At 37.5% G+C, this 19,114-nt stretch overlaps 1 protein-coding gene across 11 annotated transcripts in view; it reads right to left on the minus strand.

The window, feature by feature from the left end:
* FHOD3 (formin homology 2 domain containing 3) overlaps positions 1 to 19,114 on the minus strand; it is a 388,584-nt gene that overhangs the window by 109,691 nt on the left and 259,779 nt on the right. For 6 of the 11 annotated variants that reach the window (XM_069853399.1, XM_069853402.1, XM_069853398.1 and 3 more), the window contains exons 8-11: positions 16,436 to 16,530; positions 9,581 to 9,724; positions 6,873 to 7,111; positions 5,543 to 5,629 (exon numbers count right to left, since the gene is read on the minus strand). In XM_069853399.1, coding sequence (XP_069709500.1) covers positions 5,543 to 5,629; positions 6,873 to 7,111; positions 9,581 to 9,724; positions 16,436 to 16,530 — 565 coding nt within the window. The remainder of the gene's footprint in view (positions 1 to 5,542; positions 5,630 to 6,872; positions 7,112 to 9,580; positions 9,725 to 16,435; positions 16,531 to 19,114) is intronic. The other 5 variants (XM_069853401.1, XM_069853407.1, XM_069853406.1 and 2 more) reach the window with 1 other exon arrangement.

Below are 19,114 nucleotides of genomic sequence, written 5' to 3' on the forward strand. Positions count from 1 at the left end.
TTCAGTGCTTTCTTCAAACAAGGAAAATCTACCATTATCTTAAGAGTAAAATATAGTGTTGCCAACTGAACTCTGCATATATATCGAGTATAAAACATTTCCTTTCAGTAAGATCCACCACCAGCAAACAGCGACCCTACTACAGACATCATTTAATCCCAATTAAAAGTGCTGGTATCAACCTCAGACAGCAACTGGACCTGTACCTGAGATTCTTATCAAACTGTAAATTTTACGTTTTAAAAAAAATTTTACTCATTCACTAGTGAGTCAATCCCAATCTATGTATCAGTGGAGTCTTTTGTTTATGGTATGGCTTTGAAAGGAACTTTTTCTTCATGCATCTCATGTCTTTTCTTCTACTGTATACCTTACAGGAGCTTCCAAGATATCCTTTCAGACTAAAATCAGAAATTTCACATTTTTATTCTCTCTCCTTCCAAATCTGCTTGACTTGATGCTTCAAATAATGCTACCTGCACAAGAGAAATAAATGTGTCCCCACCGCAAACGTAAAATAGCACATCAGATTTCATAGATAAATCTTTCCAAAACCACTGCTTTTACATCCCATTTGCATTTTCACCCATACAGAGTGAAAAAAGTTAATAACTCCCCCATAACTAATCATATACTATTCTATTTCAAACCTTTCCCAAATGCTAGGTAGCTCAGCTCATATGTGTATGTATTAAAGAGATCCATAGCATATCTACAGATATGTGACTCTGTGTTTATCCTGGAGATGTTTTCTTTCCCTAGATTCATGCCTTACTTGCTTTAAATATCTAAAACCAGGAAACAGATAAGCATCTAGCAAAAAAAAAAAACCAAAACCATTTGTTTCCTTCCATACAGCAATAAAAAGCAATTAATTTCTTTTATCTTCTGGGCTTTTAATAATTCACAGCCTGTGTCCTGCATTAAATGCTGATGCTGAGTCTCCCCACTTTGCTGTTCCATAGCTATCATATCACTCATTGTATTTGTCACAGACAGCAACTCGTAGAGATGTACCAATCCTAAATAAAATAAAATAAAATAAAATAGAATAAAATAAAATAAAGTAAAATAAAGTAAAATAAAACAAAACCCATCTACCACTGCAACCAGCTCTTTTGATTTATATCCACAAGTATTTACATAATCAAAACATTTCACATATTGTGGTGGATAGTCACCAGAATTTGAAATATCATGACAAAAAACTAGAATTTTGCCATAGAAAATGCTAGAGAAAAATCAAAGATTAATTATGGTTTAGGATGTCAGAAAACATGGAAAATCATCATAATAATAATAATTAAAAAAAGAAGTCTCAGCTATATTTTGGACAAACCACCCCTGAAGGTCTGGCTCTACATGAAGCAATTCGAATAATCAGTTAATGGGACATTATAGGCAAGCTAAGGTCTGTGTTGTTGGCTAGAAATTTAACAGGAATCTAAAGTTAAGCAGAAAAAATGCTTAGCATCAGAGGTTCAGCTGTGTTCATTGTTTTCTGGTAAAACCAAAATATCGTCATGGCCTCTTCCTGCATTTTGGCAACCCTCAAGCATCAGAAACATGCATTCCCTAACAAACAGATCCTTATGACTTCTCGGCACAGCTTTCCTTTATTTAGACAACAATTTTCCAGTTTTTTTCTATCACTATAAAGGGTGTGAAAGTCCTTGAGCCCAGTGTGCACCGTGCAATGGTGCTGTGTCCCATCAGTCCAGAAATTTGCAGGAAACTTTGGATTCCCTGTGCTGCTCTTTGCTCAGAGAAAGAGTCATTGCAGTCTTCCAGGCAGGACCCTAACAAAAGCACAGTTCATAAGTACATAATTCCTTGTTTTTTTCCTTATCAGTACAGTTCTCCTGAAGGCCAAGTTTCTTCAGACTGAAGAATCTGAAAGCCTTAGGTGAACCGAAACAGCTGTTCTTCCTCACGCCTTTTTAGCCCCACATTCTAAACAAGATAGCTTGTTCAATCCAGCTTTGGTCACTGATTCTGCTCTGATGGGTTCTTAAGAAGGCAGTCAGCTCTTCTGCTTGTTAGGTTCCAAACACAGGAATGCTGACAAGAAAGTCTTAATGAAAGCTTAGTTACCTCTAGATGAAAGTTTATAATGTAATACAATCGATATTAGTAATTATTTTGCTATTTTTGATGATATAAAACAAATCAAAGTTATGAAGAAGAAGAAAGCAGAAAGTATGATAAAGTGAGGTAAATACCTAGCTATTTACAACTTCATTAACCTCAGCCTTTGATTATTATTAATTTCACAAGGCTCTGACTCACTGAAATGCTGCTAAGAGGCAACAACATAAAGCTCACAGAAGTTCCTTGAGTACATTTACTAAGTCTGGTCAACACAGCTCTGATGGGACATCCAGGGAGAGAGACAGGGACGGTCACTGTGCAGTAGTGAAGAAAGGAAAATGTGCAGCAAAATGTGAAACACATCAATTTGAAAAGCTAGATGAAGTACTTTTTTTCGTGATTGTATGTATAGGGCTGCTGCACAGTACCTGTTCACTGCTCCAGACAGCACTGAGAACATCTGAACTACCTGTCCCTTACTCCCTTGAAGCCAGACATCATGAGACTAAAAGACAGAGACACAACATTTTTTTAAATGCTTATATAGCCAGAATTCACTGCGTACAACATCAATCTAGTGCAAGTTCCGTGCCACTCCTTACATTTTTCCCCAACTCTATCCATTGTGTGGTTGGAAAAAGCTGTACTCTAAAAAGAAAAAAAAAAACCAAACAAACCCAAAACCACGGAAGAATTTGTTTAAAAGTCTACCACTAAAGAAACAGTATGCTAGAGTACAGATTGAGAGCACTCAATTTAGACCAGGGCAGAAAACCTTAGGAGGTGCCCTCAGCAAAGCACTTAAAATGTCATGTTGACAGGACTGAAGTTCCCTCAGGCTTTTTGGGACTTTATGCCATCATGGTACAAGAAAGAAAGTTTTTAGCAAAGCAAACCTGCTGGTGTTCAGGACTGGCATTTAAAGTGCACCGCAGCAGCTACAAATCCTTAAACCAACCTTCAGCCTTTCTTAGTTAGCAGTTGTTATCATATTCCTTATTTATTTATTTAGTAACAGTCACATTAGTCTGGATTTCACTCTCTATGAAAAATATTTTAATACAAAGCAGATTTGGGTCTTTATTTGTTTTGAACCACAAACAAAAAAAGAAATACATTTAGTTTGAAAGAAGGTTGCCAAATGGATGGAAAAGGCCTGCAAGTTTTCCTTTTGGTTGCCCTAAGTATTTATGGTCAACTTTTCCCAGTTCAAAACCCAAAGCCTGCTCTCAATTAGCCCAGTGTAAATCACAGCAACTCCGTTGACTTCAGGCAGCTTTTCTGGATATAGAGCATCATAAGACAGAAAAGAATTTGGCCAATATTGTCTTTTTTTGTTTTACCGGCACCATGATTTTTTCTCTTTTTGGAAGACTTATCAGTTGACACAAAGCAGATGACTGTGGACAACCTGTTTGATGTGGTAAACAAAAGCAAAGTAACTGCCAAACCAGCTGATAGAGTTAGAAAGAAAAGAAACATGAACACTGTGGGAAGAAGAACACTGAGGAAGAACTTAAGTCTTCTACTGATTTAATAGTGTAGTCCAAAAATAATCAAGGATATTGCCCAAATTAAAATTTAATACCATGTAAAAGTGTGACTTTCGTATCTAACCATGTCCATCAGAAGCAATTCCACTTAACTTGATGGTGCTAATCCACTGTAAAACCAGACATAGAGATCTGCAACCACACACAAAGTTTAGACACCATCAGGAGCAACACAATGAGATTATCATTAATATTGTTACATGTTTGCCCTTAGCAAAGAAAATGTAATGACGGAATAAAGAGATTGTAGACTATTTTTCAGAAAATACAGCACTGCAAAAAACTTTTTTCCTTCCTCGAAAAGGGCCAAAATTATAAACCAAAAGAAGGCCTTTAGCAGAAGACTGATCTTTCCTGGATGAACAAAAGTTACTTTCAGTTTGAAGAGGTAATAAATAGTTTTTATCCATTTGTACAGATTTCTTTCTAGAACATTTCAGAAGCAGAAACAACAAAACAAGCTTTTCTTTTAACAGGAACAGGTGATGCCTGCATCATATTTGAACATGATTTTTAAATTTCACTACAAATTTCAGCAAGGCCTAAATTTATGATGCTCTATTAAAATCCTTTAAACCAATAAATACATTGCATCAGAGTTCTTGTACTGAAATTTGAAAATCTGATTCCAGTAGGAACAATGCAAGCAGAAAGACTTCTTTCCTCTTAATTTAAACTTTATAAATGTGTAAAAACTTTGCACAAGTCATTCAACTTCACTATTTTTCCGTTAAAATGTTAATGAATAGAAGGCATAAAGCTTTTACTTTATCTGGTTGTGTCTCAGTTAAGGTGTACAGATAGCATTACATTCATCTGGACTGTTTCACTGAAAGTTGAGAGACTAACTTGATTTTCTTTTTCCTATCACATCTACAGACTTGGGCAGATGATGAGACTAAAAATGTAAAGCAGAGAATCTGCTTTTCAGAAATGCTTGTTTACCAGAAACCCAGCAGGATTTATAGAAGGGTCAACAGTTGACTGGCTTCTTGTTATGGCAAATTTAAAAATTTCACTGGGCACAGAACTTAGACCTTTGGGTACCAAAATATATTCTATGGTCTGTAATGTTCAATGGAGAAAAACCTAATTTGCTAGCTACAAGTAACAATCCCTGTCTTTATCTGCCAAAAGGGCTGGAGAATGTTGGGGACAAAAAAGGGATTTTTATTTAACTAATATGTGAAATAAAGATAAGCATTCCATAGATTCGGAACTGAATGCCTATTCCCTTAGAGAGGCAGGTGAGCAAGTTAGAAATTCCAAACAGTGTTGAACAGAATTTAATTATTAAATATAAATAATATTAAATATTATTTATTTAATTATTACCTAGAGAGATTCCAAGGACAACTGCAACATGAAATTAAATTTCACTGCTTAAATGAAGACTTCTCTCCTGGTTTTAAACTTAAATTACGCTTTAAATTATGTTACTGTGAAAGAGGGCATGGAGCAGAACTGGGTAAGTTTTTTCAACAAAGTAGGATAATTACTGAAATTATACTATGTTTGTGAAAAAATATTTCAAAGAACTTACAAAACTAATCTGCCATGTTTCTACTCCCTCAATAGCAAAAATCAGCTCAAACACAAATTCATTAGGAATTACTGAAGACTTCAAATTAAAACTAGTAAGCAAACATTAATAGTGAGAGAATGTGTTGGTATAAGTTGTCCTGCATGACTTGTATTTGTTTCATTACAGAAAGAGAATCAACAATTTCCATAGAGTTGAAGCACCTCCTCATTTCCAGTCAAATTTTATACATTTTTAAAAAAAACCATATCCCTGGATACAGATTCCCAGCCACACTGGTAAGTCATGTAGCATGGCCCAAGATCATGCATGAGGCATCCCATGCAGAGCGGCTGAAGCCCCGAGCTGTACTCACACTGAAGATGCTTTAAATTCAGCCTCAAATGCACTGTCATCTTTGTCATCAGCCTGTAAGACCAAGGGGCTCTCAGCTGCCAGCCCACTATAAACCCAGCCAATGGATGGTGATGGAAAACAACCATGAATGTGTTGCCAAATGAAAGAAAGAAAATGAAAAAGAAAAAAAAAAAAGAAAAAAAGAGCCATTATGTGGTATATGACATGCAACTAGCATTTAAATTATCTGCAGTCTTTTATTTTCCTATTGCCTGAAGTCATCAAACTTGAGTCAACTTAGTTTGCTTTGCACGAAGTGGTGCTTTACACATAACACAGGATTTTAAGGCTCTAGGTTCACATTCAGTGCTAACCAACAGAAACCTCTAAAGAACTTCCCAAATGTTATAATAGACACAAGACATGCCCTTCATGGAGCATACTTTGGTTTTGCAAATATCACCTGCAGCCATGGGACGACAGTATCCAGCTTTAGCTGTCTGCAGTGTATGTATCTTCATCTGAGCTAGTCAGCCAGATTCCCTTTATAGTCAACAGAGAGAAACAGCCAGTTTCAGAGTGTGATTAATCTTTGTTGAAATTTCAGGCATGTAGAATACATTAGATAACTGAAGGTCTACCAGTGCTTGCTGACATCAAAGGGAGGTAAGCTGATCAGACATTTAACTTAGGCAAAATTCCAGCCCTCCTGTGCAGGACTCAGACATGTTGAGGATCTGCAGCTCCCTTCTTTCCTAAGCAGGCATAGACCAAGCCAACCATTATGGGGCTTGCAGTGATACTAGCTTTGACTGACTCCAGCATTGTGAACTGCTGTTCAACTAGAGATTACTGTCTCTCTCTCACTAATTGAAAATCATTAGATATATTCATTGCTACAGTGTAGCCTCAAAGAAAAATATTTAAGCTGGAATGCTGATTGCAAAGGAGGAAAAAAAATTAACTATTACGTATAAAGGACAAATAGCTCTGCATTAATGTAACTATGCTCTTGTTACAATCTCCTATTATCTGGTTATATTTTATACAAAATCTGTCAGTGGATGAAATTAAGCTTGGTCAGTTCCCATATCAAATGCTGTTCCTCATGTGGTTTGGGTCCATTTACTTAGGGCAGATGGTGCCAGGGAACTTAGTTATGTAGACAGGTCACCTACAAATCCATTTCTTTGTTTTTGTTTTTTCTTGTTTTAACTTTAAATATGCATTTTTTTAGTTCAATGGAAAGAGGGAAATAAAGAAAAGTCTGTCAGATTAACAAAGTAGAATGAACATAGCAGAAAGTAATAAGGGAAAAGAAAGGAGTATTCCCCAGGTCCTGCACTTACCTCTCACTGAGATCTTCAACGTGCTGTCCGTGGCCTAGCATGAAGTTAGGATTTGACTGACTGCATGGACTTGCAGGGGCCGATAAAGTGCTTTTGATATTCTGTACCGAGTGCCTGCGGCTCCGTCGGCGCTCTAACCCCCTTCGCTCAGTAGCACCAAGACTGGCCCTTCTCCGATCCTTGCGCCCACTGGGAGGGGGGTCAGCACCCTCATCTCCATCCTCATGTCTCAGTGTCATCTGAGAAAGAAAGGAAGAAAATCTAGGCTTCTGACGTGGTTCCTTTAGCGATTGCAGGTCTTCACACCTAGACTTTAAACTGATCTCAACATGGGTAACTCCCACTGGTGTCACCATTTCTATAGCTATTCCTGTAAACCAGTGATAAACTAATGACTATCCATTAGTGTGGTGTAGCAGCTCTAATGGTTGGACTCGATGATCCAGCGGGTCTTTTCCAATCTAGTGATTCTGTGATTCGGTAATAATGGAATTATAACTGACATAATGTATAAAACACTACCGGACTTGTAACAACACATTTATATATTTCTAAGATGGTTTTGTTGTCTTGGAGGGGGTTGTTTGGTTTTGGGGGTTTTGTTTGTGTTGGTTTTGTGTTTTTGTGGGGGTTTTTTGTGTTCTTTGTTTGTGTTGTCTTTCTACGTAAGACTTCATTTTCAAGGAAGCTGCACAGCGTTGGACATCTAGCTCTCTCTATTTCCTTCTAAAATACTTAGATGAAGTCTTAGCTCAAGTGAAATGCACAGATAAAACTACCAAGCATTGACTGATTGAACATTTCCTCACTTTCTGACACGACACTTGCAATGATCGAGTGAAAGTCATCATTTACGACTTCCAAAAGTATTTTAGAATAGTGCCATCATTTCTTCCCAGCCAAGGAAGAGATCAGCAGATATATATATAACTGCATTACTCTTAAAAAATCTCCGTTTTGACAGATCTCCCTGCAAAGTAAACAAAGGAATAAAACCTAACAGACAAAACTATTTTTGTGAACTAGTATCACAATGGATTCAAAGAAAAAAAATACAGACCACACACCTGCTCTAAGCCTCCCAGTTTTTATGTTAGCATAATTACTTTCACGTATGCCTTTCATAGAAAATTCATTACTTTCTGCTAGTTCAGAAGCACTGATAATTCAGAGAAGCAGATGCACAATATCAGCAAAGAATGATGCTGAAAATATCATGGCCACAATGATATTTGACAGAAACTTTTGACACAGGCTGGGAGCTCATCAGCTGGAAATAGTAGAGGAGTAAAATATAGGTGCAACATCTAGTATCTTGAATTACAGCATGCCGCTGACATGCCAGTGTGACATACCTCTAACAGAAACAAAACAAAGTTACTGGTGGATTTTATCTGCAATGCAGCATAACATTTAAGTAATCTTTTTATGAGAAAGGCAGATGTGCAGAGGTACAGAAAAGGGTGATGTGAAGGATCAGAAGAATGCACATCTTCTTGTTTCTATTAGTCTTGTTATTCTGATAATGGTTACCAGAAATGACTTTAACAAAGTAAAGGCAGGGGAAGTGCGGTTAACTACGCTTAGGGTTTAAAATCTATTTCAGTAGGGAAGAAGAGATTTTTCAGATAAAGAACAACATTGGCAGGAAAAAAATATGCATAGTCATATTTGAATTCGGCCTGGTTATCAAGAGAAAGATGGGACGCAACCGAACCAACTGTGCAATCAAGGTTTTCACTAGGCATAGCATGTGCAAAAAGCCCCCTGCATTTAAGAGTAGTAATCACCATCTAAAAAGGATTTTATAAGCTGATGCTTCTGACAATAAAAAAGGAAAGAACATGGAGCCCTATCATTCTTATGTTCCTGTGTTTGCCTAACTCTTCCTGCAAACTGCTGTATAATAAAACTTAACTCTGCTAAAATTAGTGAAGTGTTACATGTGTAGGGTTGGTGAAGAAAATGGTATATCAAACCTACCAAATAATTTGTTGAATTTATATGGAGATAAAGTAGTTTCACTTCATCATACCAGAATATTAATTCACATTTATAATATGTGAATATTAATATGTGAATATAATATGTGAATATTAATTCACATTAATAACATCAACCTAAACCTCCCCGCTCCGCTTCCTGAAGTCTGAAAAGAGGCTTATGTAAGAAACTGGATCTCCTTCCCTTACATGTAAACACTTCAGAAGTAGTTATTTTATACCTAGGTGTGAATGTGGTGTCACCCATTACTCCACTGCTGCAAACTGTATAGAAGGATCTGGTCCAGTGTAAACTCATAAACAAGGACTGCAGAACAAATATTTTTTTTGTGTACTGTGGGGCTGAGCTCAGATAAACCTTTTTCATATGGAAAGCACTTCTGCTTACTACCGTATGTCTTACTAGCAGTCTGAAAAAGTTTTAAATATAAGCAGAACTGCCTCTAAGTAGGCTAGTAAGTGTGTTGGTTTGCCTCAGAGTATGCCCCAGCTTCAGTGTGAAATGCATTTGCATTAAACGCAGCTACGTACCACAGCAGGTCACATACATGAATGTACATAATACTTCTAACAACCAGATGTTTTTCTTTTGAAATGAAGTAGATAACCAAATTTCACCCAGGTTACATTCCCTCCCCTTCACTCCTCTCAGCTTTGAAGTTTGCACAAGCTGTAAGATGCATAAAACAGGGCATGTTATGTTACCTCATAAATGTTAAATTGCTCAACTAAGTCCAAGTCTGTTCCTTTCTTGTTCAAGTGTCTCTGTGAAATAGCTTCAATGCCTAGCTCTTCCAGGCAGTCCACCACATCGTAGAAAGAGTCTTGATCTGGCAGCCCTGACAGCGTCTACGAATCAAAGGAAAAACATTTAAATCTGTTTGTTTTGAAAAGAATTAAACAAAGGTTTTCAAAAGCGGGTGGCAAGTGGTGCTATGTATGATTTCAATAACGTAAATGGGGGATTAGAGACACCACTAGGAAATAAAAAACAAGTGGCACAGCTTTTAACAAATAACTCAATGCACTGTGTAGAAAAATTTATAATTGGCAAAACAAATCAATGTTGTTATTTCATACAAATAAGCATGGAAAATGTGGGTCTTGAAAATACACAGTTGGAATTCTCCTGGCTTCATTCAAGCACAGATTTAAAGAACAGAGAATGTTAAAGCATCAAACACAGGGATGAAAGCAAAGAGAAAGAAAAAAATGGTTTACCTAAAAACAGTGAAGCTGATTTCCTACTGATTCCTCCAATACACAGCTGTGTGATGTCAGGACAGCAGGAAATATCCTGCACCATGTGCCTACTGTCCTCCACACCTGCAGCAGAGGTCATCCTCCCAATACACAAATTATTTTATATCACAGAGCTATCGACTCCTTGACTTTCTTCTCTGTCCACTTGAAAAGTCTTATTAAAGGTGGACTGACTCCTTAACTGCTATAACATATTAAGAGTTGCAAAGTTGCAAAGAGTTGCAAAAAGAGTTAAAGGGCTGGAGAACAGGCCTTATGAGGAGCGGCTGAGAGAGCTGGGGTTGTTTAGCCTGGAGAAGAGGAGGCTGAGGGGTGACCTCATTGCTCTCTACAACTACCTGAAAGGACGTTGTAGAGAGGAGGGTGCTGGCCTCTTCTCCCAAGTGACAGGGGACAGGACAAGAGGGAATGGCCTCAAGCTCCGACAGGGGAGGTTTAGGCTAGACGTTAGGAAAAAATTCTTTACAGAAAGGGTCATTGGGCACTGGAACAGGCTGCCCAGGGAGGTGGTTGAGTCACCTTCCCTGGAGGTGTTTAAGGCACGGGTGGACGAGGTGCTGAGGGATATGGTTTAGTGTTTGGTAGGAACGGTTGGACTCGGTGATCCGGTGGGTCTCTTCCAACCTGGTTATTCTGTGATTCTGTGATTCTGTGAAAGTCTTGATTATCGGGTAGGTTGTTACTAGTGACACAAGAGAGGAGCTTTTCTGCACTAAAAAATAAAAAATGCCAATAAAAACAGCTATTGAACTCATTGAGTTCAGAACTTTTGATGGCACGTGCTCTATGTTCAAGACAGAGCACTTTTACCCTAGTAATATCCCAATTTTTTTTTTGTGAATTCAGCAAAATAAGAAAAGTAAGGAGGTCTTCTTAAGTGTACCATGTACACCATAGTATGCCACTGCAGTGTATGCAGCAAGAGGGATTGAACCAAGCCACTCAGCTTCACTGCAGTGTTCCATGGGAAGAGGACATGGACATTGGAAAACTTTGTTCAGAGCACAAGCAAGCTTCATCCACCAGAGTCCTGCAGACATTTACAAAGACAACAGGAAACATTGCTATTCTGGTTAGCCACTGATTTCTATTCAGCTTGCGCTGATTTTTCACTGGTCCTTATGGATGATGCAGAAAAATGAGTGTAATCCTGCACTTGTTGAGCAGAAACTACTGAACATACCGTGCAACCTACCTGCAGAGAACATACACCTTATCACAAGAATCATTTTAATCAGAGCTTTCTACAAAATACATGAAAGCATAGACTGGACGAAACAGTTATTCTAGACTAGCTCACCTGAAAGATGCTTACTCTGAACTATTTTCTTTGCTCCTATTTAATTACATAAGCAAATTATCTACAATCCCTCTATAGGTGAGAAAGAGCAAGAGATAGAGACAGCACACATGTAAACTGGGCCCTTTCAAGCAAGTTTCATCTTCTCATGCCTGGGATGGGATGAAATGCATTCTGAGGATATTGGTTTCTTGGAGGTCAGCTTTTCCAAAGTGGTTCTTAGTAGCAGAGCGCAGGAGAGAGCAGCCACTCTGGGCCATCTCCCTATACTACAAAGCTTTACATTCAGAAAAATTGGTCTGAATTACTTGAGTAGTAATATACAGGTGACACACCCTGCCCTGTTAAAGCACCTCTTTCCTGTGAAATGAGGCACTGTAAAATGTGTATCACTAAGTTACATTCAAATTTAGTTTTATTTTTTATAAAGTAAACATGACACAGCGACATTTTCTTCAGTCATTACAGGAATATACCTAATGTCTGGTGAGGTTCACTACAAGAGGAATGCTTAGCACAAACACACATGAAGTGTTAGGGCTATATGTGCAGGGTTATATGTTCAAGCTCTACCTAGGAACTTGTCTCCGTTGAGGACATCATTTAAGCCTCTTTTTAAAACTCACTGAAGACCATGAAACTGATCTTCCTTAACAGTGCTGAAAATAAACACCATGTGCATTTTGTTCTTTCCTAAACTGATATCTAGAACTGAATAGAAATCTGAGGATTCGGCATATGAAGCTATCGCATTGTAAAACCAATGAAGCTTTAACATGAACATGGAAATTAACAGAAAACAGCATCTATCAGGTTTTCTCTTGCTTATGAAACAAGTAGACAGCAGCTATGCTGACCTCAGTGTCTTCAGGAACAATAAAACGTGATGACTTATGTGCAAAATGTTGGACAAATGGTCAGATCTTCTGCACAGATCTGGGCTTTTACTGCTTAAATTATCAGGAAATGGTCTTAATGTTGAGATGCAGATCACCCACTTTCAAGTATGGCTTTTTAGAAGTCTGAGGTCAGGCAGGCTGTAGACAGGGAAAACAGCAGCATAAGGTATTATTTACTGGCAACCCTGCTTTTGTCAGCAGTCTTTTATTGGTTAATATAATTTTAAATCATGCAGCAGTGGAAATTCAATTTTCGCTACATGCTACTGGCCAGAACTGGGCAATTGGACTCCTAAGCATACAAATCAAATATTTTTTTCTTTGCACAGCTTGTCATTAAACTCACAGATCCATTTTTGGTGCCTAACACATATTAAATTCAATTTCTAGCATTATAACATTAGATGTAGAAGGGCACCACTGGTGTCACAACAAGGTCAGTTCAGTCTACCTCAGGAGAAGGATTTTTGCAGTAACTAACACAAGAGACAAGAGGTACTTGCATAAATGACTGAGTTATTACAGCTTGTGACATTAGAAAACAAGAGTGCGCCCACATTTTCTTGATGGCTTTAAAAGGGAAACAAAAGCCACAACCAAGAAGTAATAAATTGTGCAGGTCCTTCCAAAGTCTTTGCTTATTTCTGACTACCTGGTTAAGTCCAAAATGACACTCATATCCAAATACACATACTAAGTCCCAAATCCTTCCTCCTGCTCTGAAGACTGAAACTTACAAAATGAAAACCTGTTGAGAGAACTAAAATTTAGCCACTTTGAGGAGTGTGTTTAAACCATATTCTGTGGTTTGCTTGCTGAATTTTGTTACATTGTCTCTACCTTAGACCAAAACTGGGAATTCAAATCTGAAACTCTTCTCAACTCAGGTGTACAAAGGAAGCATGAATATGAAGTTCAAGACTCATTCCTATGCCTTTATCCAGCTTTGGTTGGAGGAAACATCTCTGAATTAAGATTTTTATTTGTTTATTTTGTGATTACCAAAATTGCTTTCCTAAGAACTTGCAGGAAAGCTTACGCAGCTTTGACTTTGACTTCTTCCCTCTTAAATGGCTGCTTTTGGAATGGTGAATTAAATCAAAATCAAAACCCCAGCCTGAGAGTTTTGAGCTTGATACATCTTCTTAACACCATTTTTACCAAAGTCTAAACAATACATTTTACCTACCAGCCACATTGGAGAGAAAGGCAAGAAAACTAATGAAGGGGGTGGGGGGAAAAGAGTTTTATGGGAGTGTGAGAGCCAAATGTTTTCCTATATGATAAAATCTATTAGAAAACATACTCAACTGGTAATAGCTTGATAGTCTTATCACTACATATCCTCAGTTCCATTTCTGAACAAAAACCAACATAAATTAGTCCCAGGCTGTGCCTGGCTTCAGACTGAAAGGTTCTCTTTACTTACACTTTTTAAAATGTATAGCCCTGGATGATACTGGCTAGTAAAACTAATAAGTACAGTGCTGTTTGACATTTACAAAACAATCACAGTATAAAGCAGTGGAGCAGAGAGGATACGGACAACAGAAACCCCATCTTGTGTGCAAAGCTTTACCTGCAAGTTCCAGTATGAGCACTGCTCTGGTTACCAACCCATCCAACAGACTGGGCTTCACTAGAGGGCCCATGCTTCAAAGAGACATTAGCTAATTATTATATGCTACAGTGAAAAGCAGTGCAAGGTAAATAAACATGTTTAAGGGTATCAGCCAAGTTTTCAATTGCTTCGAGATAGGAAGAAGCATCTCTTGTGTATGTACTTTCCTAGGAATCATAATTTCTTCTAAAACAACATGTGAGACCAATGGCAGACACAGAATATGAGATGATCATTGTTCCCTTATGTTATTTGTGATGTTGTTAAGGCAGGTAACTGAAAATCAATGTGCCAGCTGCTGCATTAATGCCACATTGGCCTCAAACAGCACTTTTTCAACAACAGCTAACAGATCGCAGGACTGTGGTATTCTAAGATCTCACTAGCAAACACTGGCCTGGAAGCTGCTGCTTCCTTTGTAGTCTTATTCCAGACATGCTAAAAAACTTCCAGTGCTTCATCTGACTATACCAAAGTGTATTAATTCTTATATACATCGTAATTATTTTTTTGACCTATTTCTTTAAAATGTATTATATGATACAAGAGAATAAGCAATATTAAACACGAGTAAAAAGCAAATCCACAGTAATTTTGCAACTACAAAACTTCCAATGTAATCTCAGTAATGAGAGGTTTTATAGCAAGTAAACATCAAGTGAATTGAATGTAACAGAACTTTCTTTCTACATTTCACGTGTAGGCTTTTTTTTAAATGAAGGAAACACAAAAGCTTTAATCTATCTGGACCTCAGTAATAAAAATGAACAAAGCAGAGATTAGAACAAGATCTAAGAGATCACAGGAACTAACTAAAGTAGATAACAAAGGTTAGACAGGAATTATACATAAATAGAAATATCTGCATTGGGATCAATCTCATTTAAGAAATTAATTAATGCCCACCCCTCCCCCCCCAAATTAAGAGAGGGTTAATGAAATGTCAGTATAAAGTGGTTAAGTGTCAACAAAAGAGAAGAAGATAAAAGGATTGAAGCAATTCTTATGTCTGGGCAGATATGTTTTCTGCTCCTGAGCAGGAAGGAAAACAGTCTGTAAATGTATACACGGAGAAAGAAAAAGGAGTAGAAATATGCTTCCTTAATGCAACCCCTTGTGAGGACTCTGCCTGCAGTGAAACTTTGACATTTCCTTGCCTAGAGAAGCTGAAATCATCTGAGCTGCCTTTATATTCTCTGCGGGGGAAAAAAATTACAACTGTGACATGCTGCTTGCTGTTTTCTCTATAATCATGAAAAAAATCCCATTAAAAACATCATAAAGCTGTGCATAAGCCAGGTCATAATTATAAGTCTGGCATTGTGGGATTCTTCTCTTCCTTGATCTTCATAACTGCCTTGCTCCTTTGACCGCGAGATGTTTTTTCTTTTTTCTGTGTTTTTAAAGAACTACCTCCTTCTAAATATAGCTTTAAATGTAGTGGAAAAAACTCAGACTAAAGAAATCAACCATAGTATGATAAAAGAGTGAACATAGAAAAACATTTTTGAGGTCAAACACCAGGTAGATTACAATTGTGCAAGCGATGAAATTATTATCTCAGAGAGAGGAATCAGTAACAGAAAAAGCGAGGTGTAAAACAAAGACATAAAATCTAGTCAACTCAGCTCTAGTAGCAGCTACAGACAGAAAGATATAAAGCTGGTGATGCCTTTCAGAAAGACTACATCAGCGAGTTAAGGTGGTCTGTTAAAGAGGATAATTAATCCTATGAAAGCAGGAGCACGGGTAAAATTACAGTGACATCAGTGATGTCAATGGGAGAGGTTTGTCCCTTTTGGGCATCATTGCTGTCATTAAGAAATTATTTTATCAAAACCACCCAAAGCAATCCTCTGTTCTAAATGTGCTCATGAGCACAGTAAGGTGGCAGCCCTCATAGCACAAGGGAGTACTTGGAGAACATTTGATTTTGCTGCAATACTACTACTTGTAATACAGGACACCACAAAATACAAATAATGAAGAAAAAAGAGCAACCTCATTTTTTTTAAGCAGAAAAGCTCTTACTAGCACTCAGACCTGTTAAACAAATTGTATTTGGTTTGCAGCTAAAAAAAACCCAACAAACAAACAACCTGGAACTAGAAAATTGTGCACAATGCAAGCCTTTGTGAGCATGTGATCTTTCCAGCAGCACTTGCTTTCATTCTGTCTTTGGATAATGTGTTGAGGTAGTTTGTTGAGTTTTGTTTTTCACTGTGTTCTCAGCATTGGGAGAAGAGCCATGTCATAACACATTTCTGCACAGCGTTTAGCAACAGCAATTCTGCTCTTAGCTGCTGCCTCTGGGTGACTGCAACACAAGTAACAAGAGTGTGCTGATTGATTACAGCTTGTCCTGAAACCTCTCTGAGAGAGGCCTCCTTTGCCATATATTCTCAACAGGGAAGATCATTATACAATTGAAATTACTAACGTTATCTCTACCAGTTATGCTAAAAAAGTAAACAAACCTTGTTAACCAAGGTCATTGTGTAAACCAGTAGTTCGGTATCAACCCCATCTTTCTCCTCCAGGATCTCCATGATGTTGGACCATGGCTTGGCTCCTAGTGGAAAAGCAGAAAACACTGGTGATGGTGATCCAAATGGAAAGCTATAGCATCAACATTTAGCCAACAGGTAGCAAAAGTTGGAACGATGTAACCAAGTGGAAGACCAAGCAGAAAAACAGTGATCTCCAGCTTCCTCTGCAGTCTCCCATGCTCCATGGAGAATGAATTTAACACAGTTAGTGAAATCTATGGTGCATCTTAATGCACGGATCTAAAATATGTCAGGTGGACTTTCTGCAGAGGTACCAGTTTCTCTCCTTTAATGATGAAGAAAGTTTTGTTAGACCAGTTTGATTGACAGTGAACTTGTAAAATCAGGAGATTTTACCCCACCCATCAGAGGTTCACATAGGCTTACATAAATATTCCACAAAAGTCTATAAGCTATTCAGTGCATTTGATGCTTGTATTCCTAGTGATATTACTAAGTTATGCTGCATTGAGTCCTGATAACAAAATAGTGTGACAGAGTAATAGTTTTCTCAAATTACAGGCTGTGTGTCTGGGATATGAGAGATGATAAATGAGGGGGAAAGATTTTTTGCTGTGATTCTTACTCAAATTATTTCAATAAGAAACCCCTCTACAGAATTTGCAGATATGTTTCTCTCATTTTCCCACTAAGTAAGGTTAAAATTTGTGCTTCTAGTTCTGCTGTATTTGCTTGATTTACATGTTGATTTGCATTTGAATGATTATCTGATGCCAAAACCCAAGAGGCTTAGTGAGTTATTGTGCCAAAAACATCAGACAGAAAACGCCAGGCAGATTCAAGACAACCTCGTGTTGAAGCTACCTTGCAAAACAATCCCATTTTATTTGGCTAAAAGGCAGATGGTTGCATTTACTAAATAAAAAGCTATTTTACCCAGGAAATGGAAGTAAATAATGAAAGACTCTTATTAAGTGTTTTGCTTGGAGTAATGTTAATGGTGGGACAGACAAAGCAGAAGGTTACCCCTAACTAAGAGATACTCAGTTCAACTACACAAGAGTAACTGCAAGAGTCTTTGAATTTCAGAAGGAAAAACACAGGGTATACTAACAGCCCACATCCCCTAAACACTATATGGGGATGACGATAGTTTTGAGTATAATCAGGCAGTAAAATGCAGATGTTTCATCACCACAACTTGTTGATGACTGATCAGTGACCTGGAGGTTAAAACTCTGCATTATTCTCATAGCGATAATGGCCCTGGTGTATTCCTGCTGGTATTATATAAATCTCCTGGTACATAGAGATCAAATCTCTGCTAAAGAAGGATCTCTGTTTTCAAGGCAATGGCAGCGCACTGTGTGGACTAAACTATTAATGAATACACAAACAGAAACATTTCTCCTGTTTTCCCTTCTTTTTGAGACTCTCTGATCTTTACTACTGAATAATAAATCAGAGCTTCCTTATGTCAAGCAAAATCAAAGGAGTGGGGATTCACTCTTGGGTGTCCAAATGTATCTATGTGCGTTACTAATTATAATACTAATTCAACACATGGCTGTAATGAAAATACATTAGACATCTCTTTAACGGATTCACCATATATTAACAGACATTTTGTGCACTTTCAAAAGACACGTGGAACAAATTCACTCAGCTCACAAATGTTATATTATCAACAAGAATAATATCCTCACTACAAAAATGTCTTCCTATGGTTTCCAGTGAAAAATAAAAATGGAAGAAAATAAGAAAGTAAAACCAAATGGAGAAACTATGCAAGTATGACTTACAGCAAGTCAGACTTGTCTGAAAACAAGTTGACAACAACATAAAACATTAATTATTTAATCCATTCTGCATTGTTCAGTGAGAGTTCTTCTAGGGAAATATGCCTTTATTTTGCAGGCAGGCTTTAGTCTTACTGAAACAATCATGTTTTGCTTTTTAAAGGCAGTATCCTGTTTGTTTGGTTTTTGTTTTGTTTTTGGTTTTTTTTTGCCTGACTGTGTCTATACATCTCCATTATCATAAAAGAATATTTTCAGAATCACCTTGCTGCTTTCATGCAAGGATGACACAGAATTTTTTCCCACTCATGCTGCTTCTCTTCTTCAGAATACCATTTAAAAAAATGTTAATCAGAAAGACTTACTAGTAAGGCAGGCCTGTAACAGCTTATCTATCTTTCCAAGGTTTTAATTAAGGTGCTGCTATGAACCTTAGGCAATTTCAAAAATTTAGCCTTAAATTCAAAATTCTTCAAATATTCCCTACCTAATATCAGGAGGAGGCAGTGCTAACAATGATTTTGATAGAGCTACTCCAACTTTTCTTTCCAAATGCTATTTTCTCCATTATGATCTCAAGCTGAAAAGCAAAGAAGTGAATATGGAAATAGCCATAAGGCTGTTTACCCACATATGGACAAAGCCGTTCTGGTGTGGAAGTTACATCATGTACTTACTGCATTGCTATACTTTGGTTAATATTCCTTGCTAATAATGCAAGTTGATAGTTTCCAACCTGTGATCCTGACAGCAGGATCTAGAGCAGGAGTCTGCTGTCATCCAATCTCATGCCCTGAGTCTAGATTTCCAAAGATATTCTTCCTGGAGAGTCATCACTTAAAGATGA

Source organism: Phaenicophaeus curvirostris, chromosome 3 (assembly GCF_032191515.1).
Source record: "Phaenicophaeus curvirostris isolate KB17595 chromosome 3, BPBGC_Pcur_1.0, whole genome shotgun sequence".
Classification (NCBI taxonomy): Eukaryota; Metazoa; Chordata; class Aves; order Cuculiformes; family Cuculidae; genus Phaenicophaeus; species Phaenicophaeus curvirostris.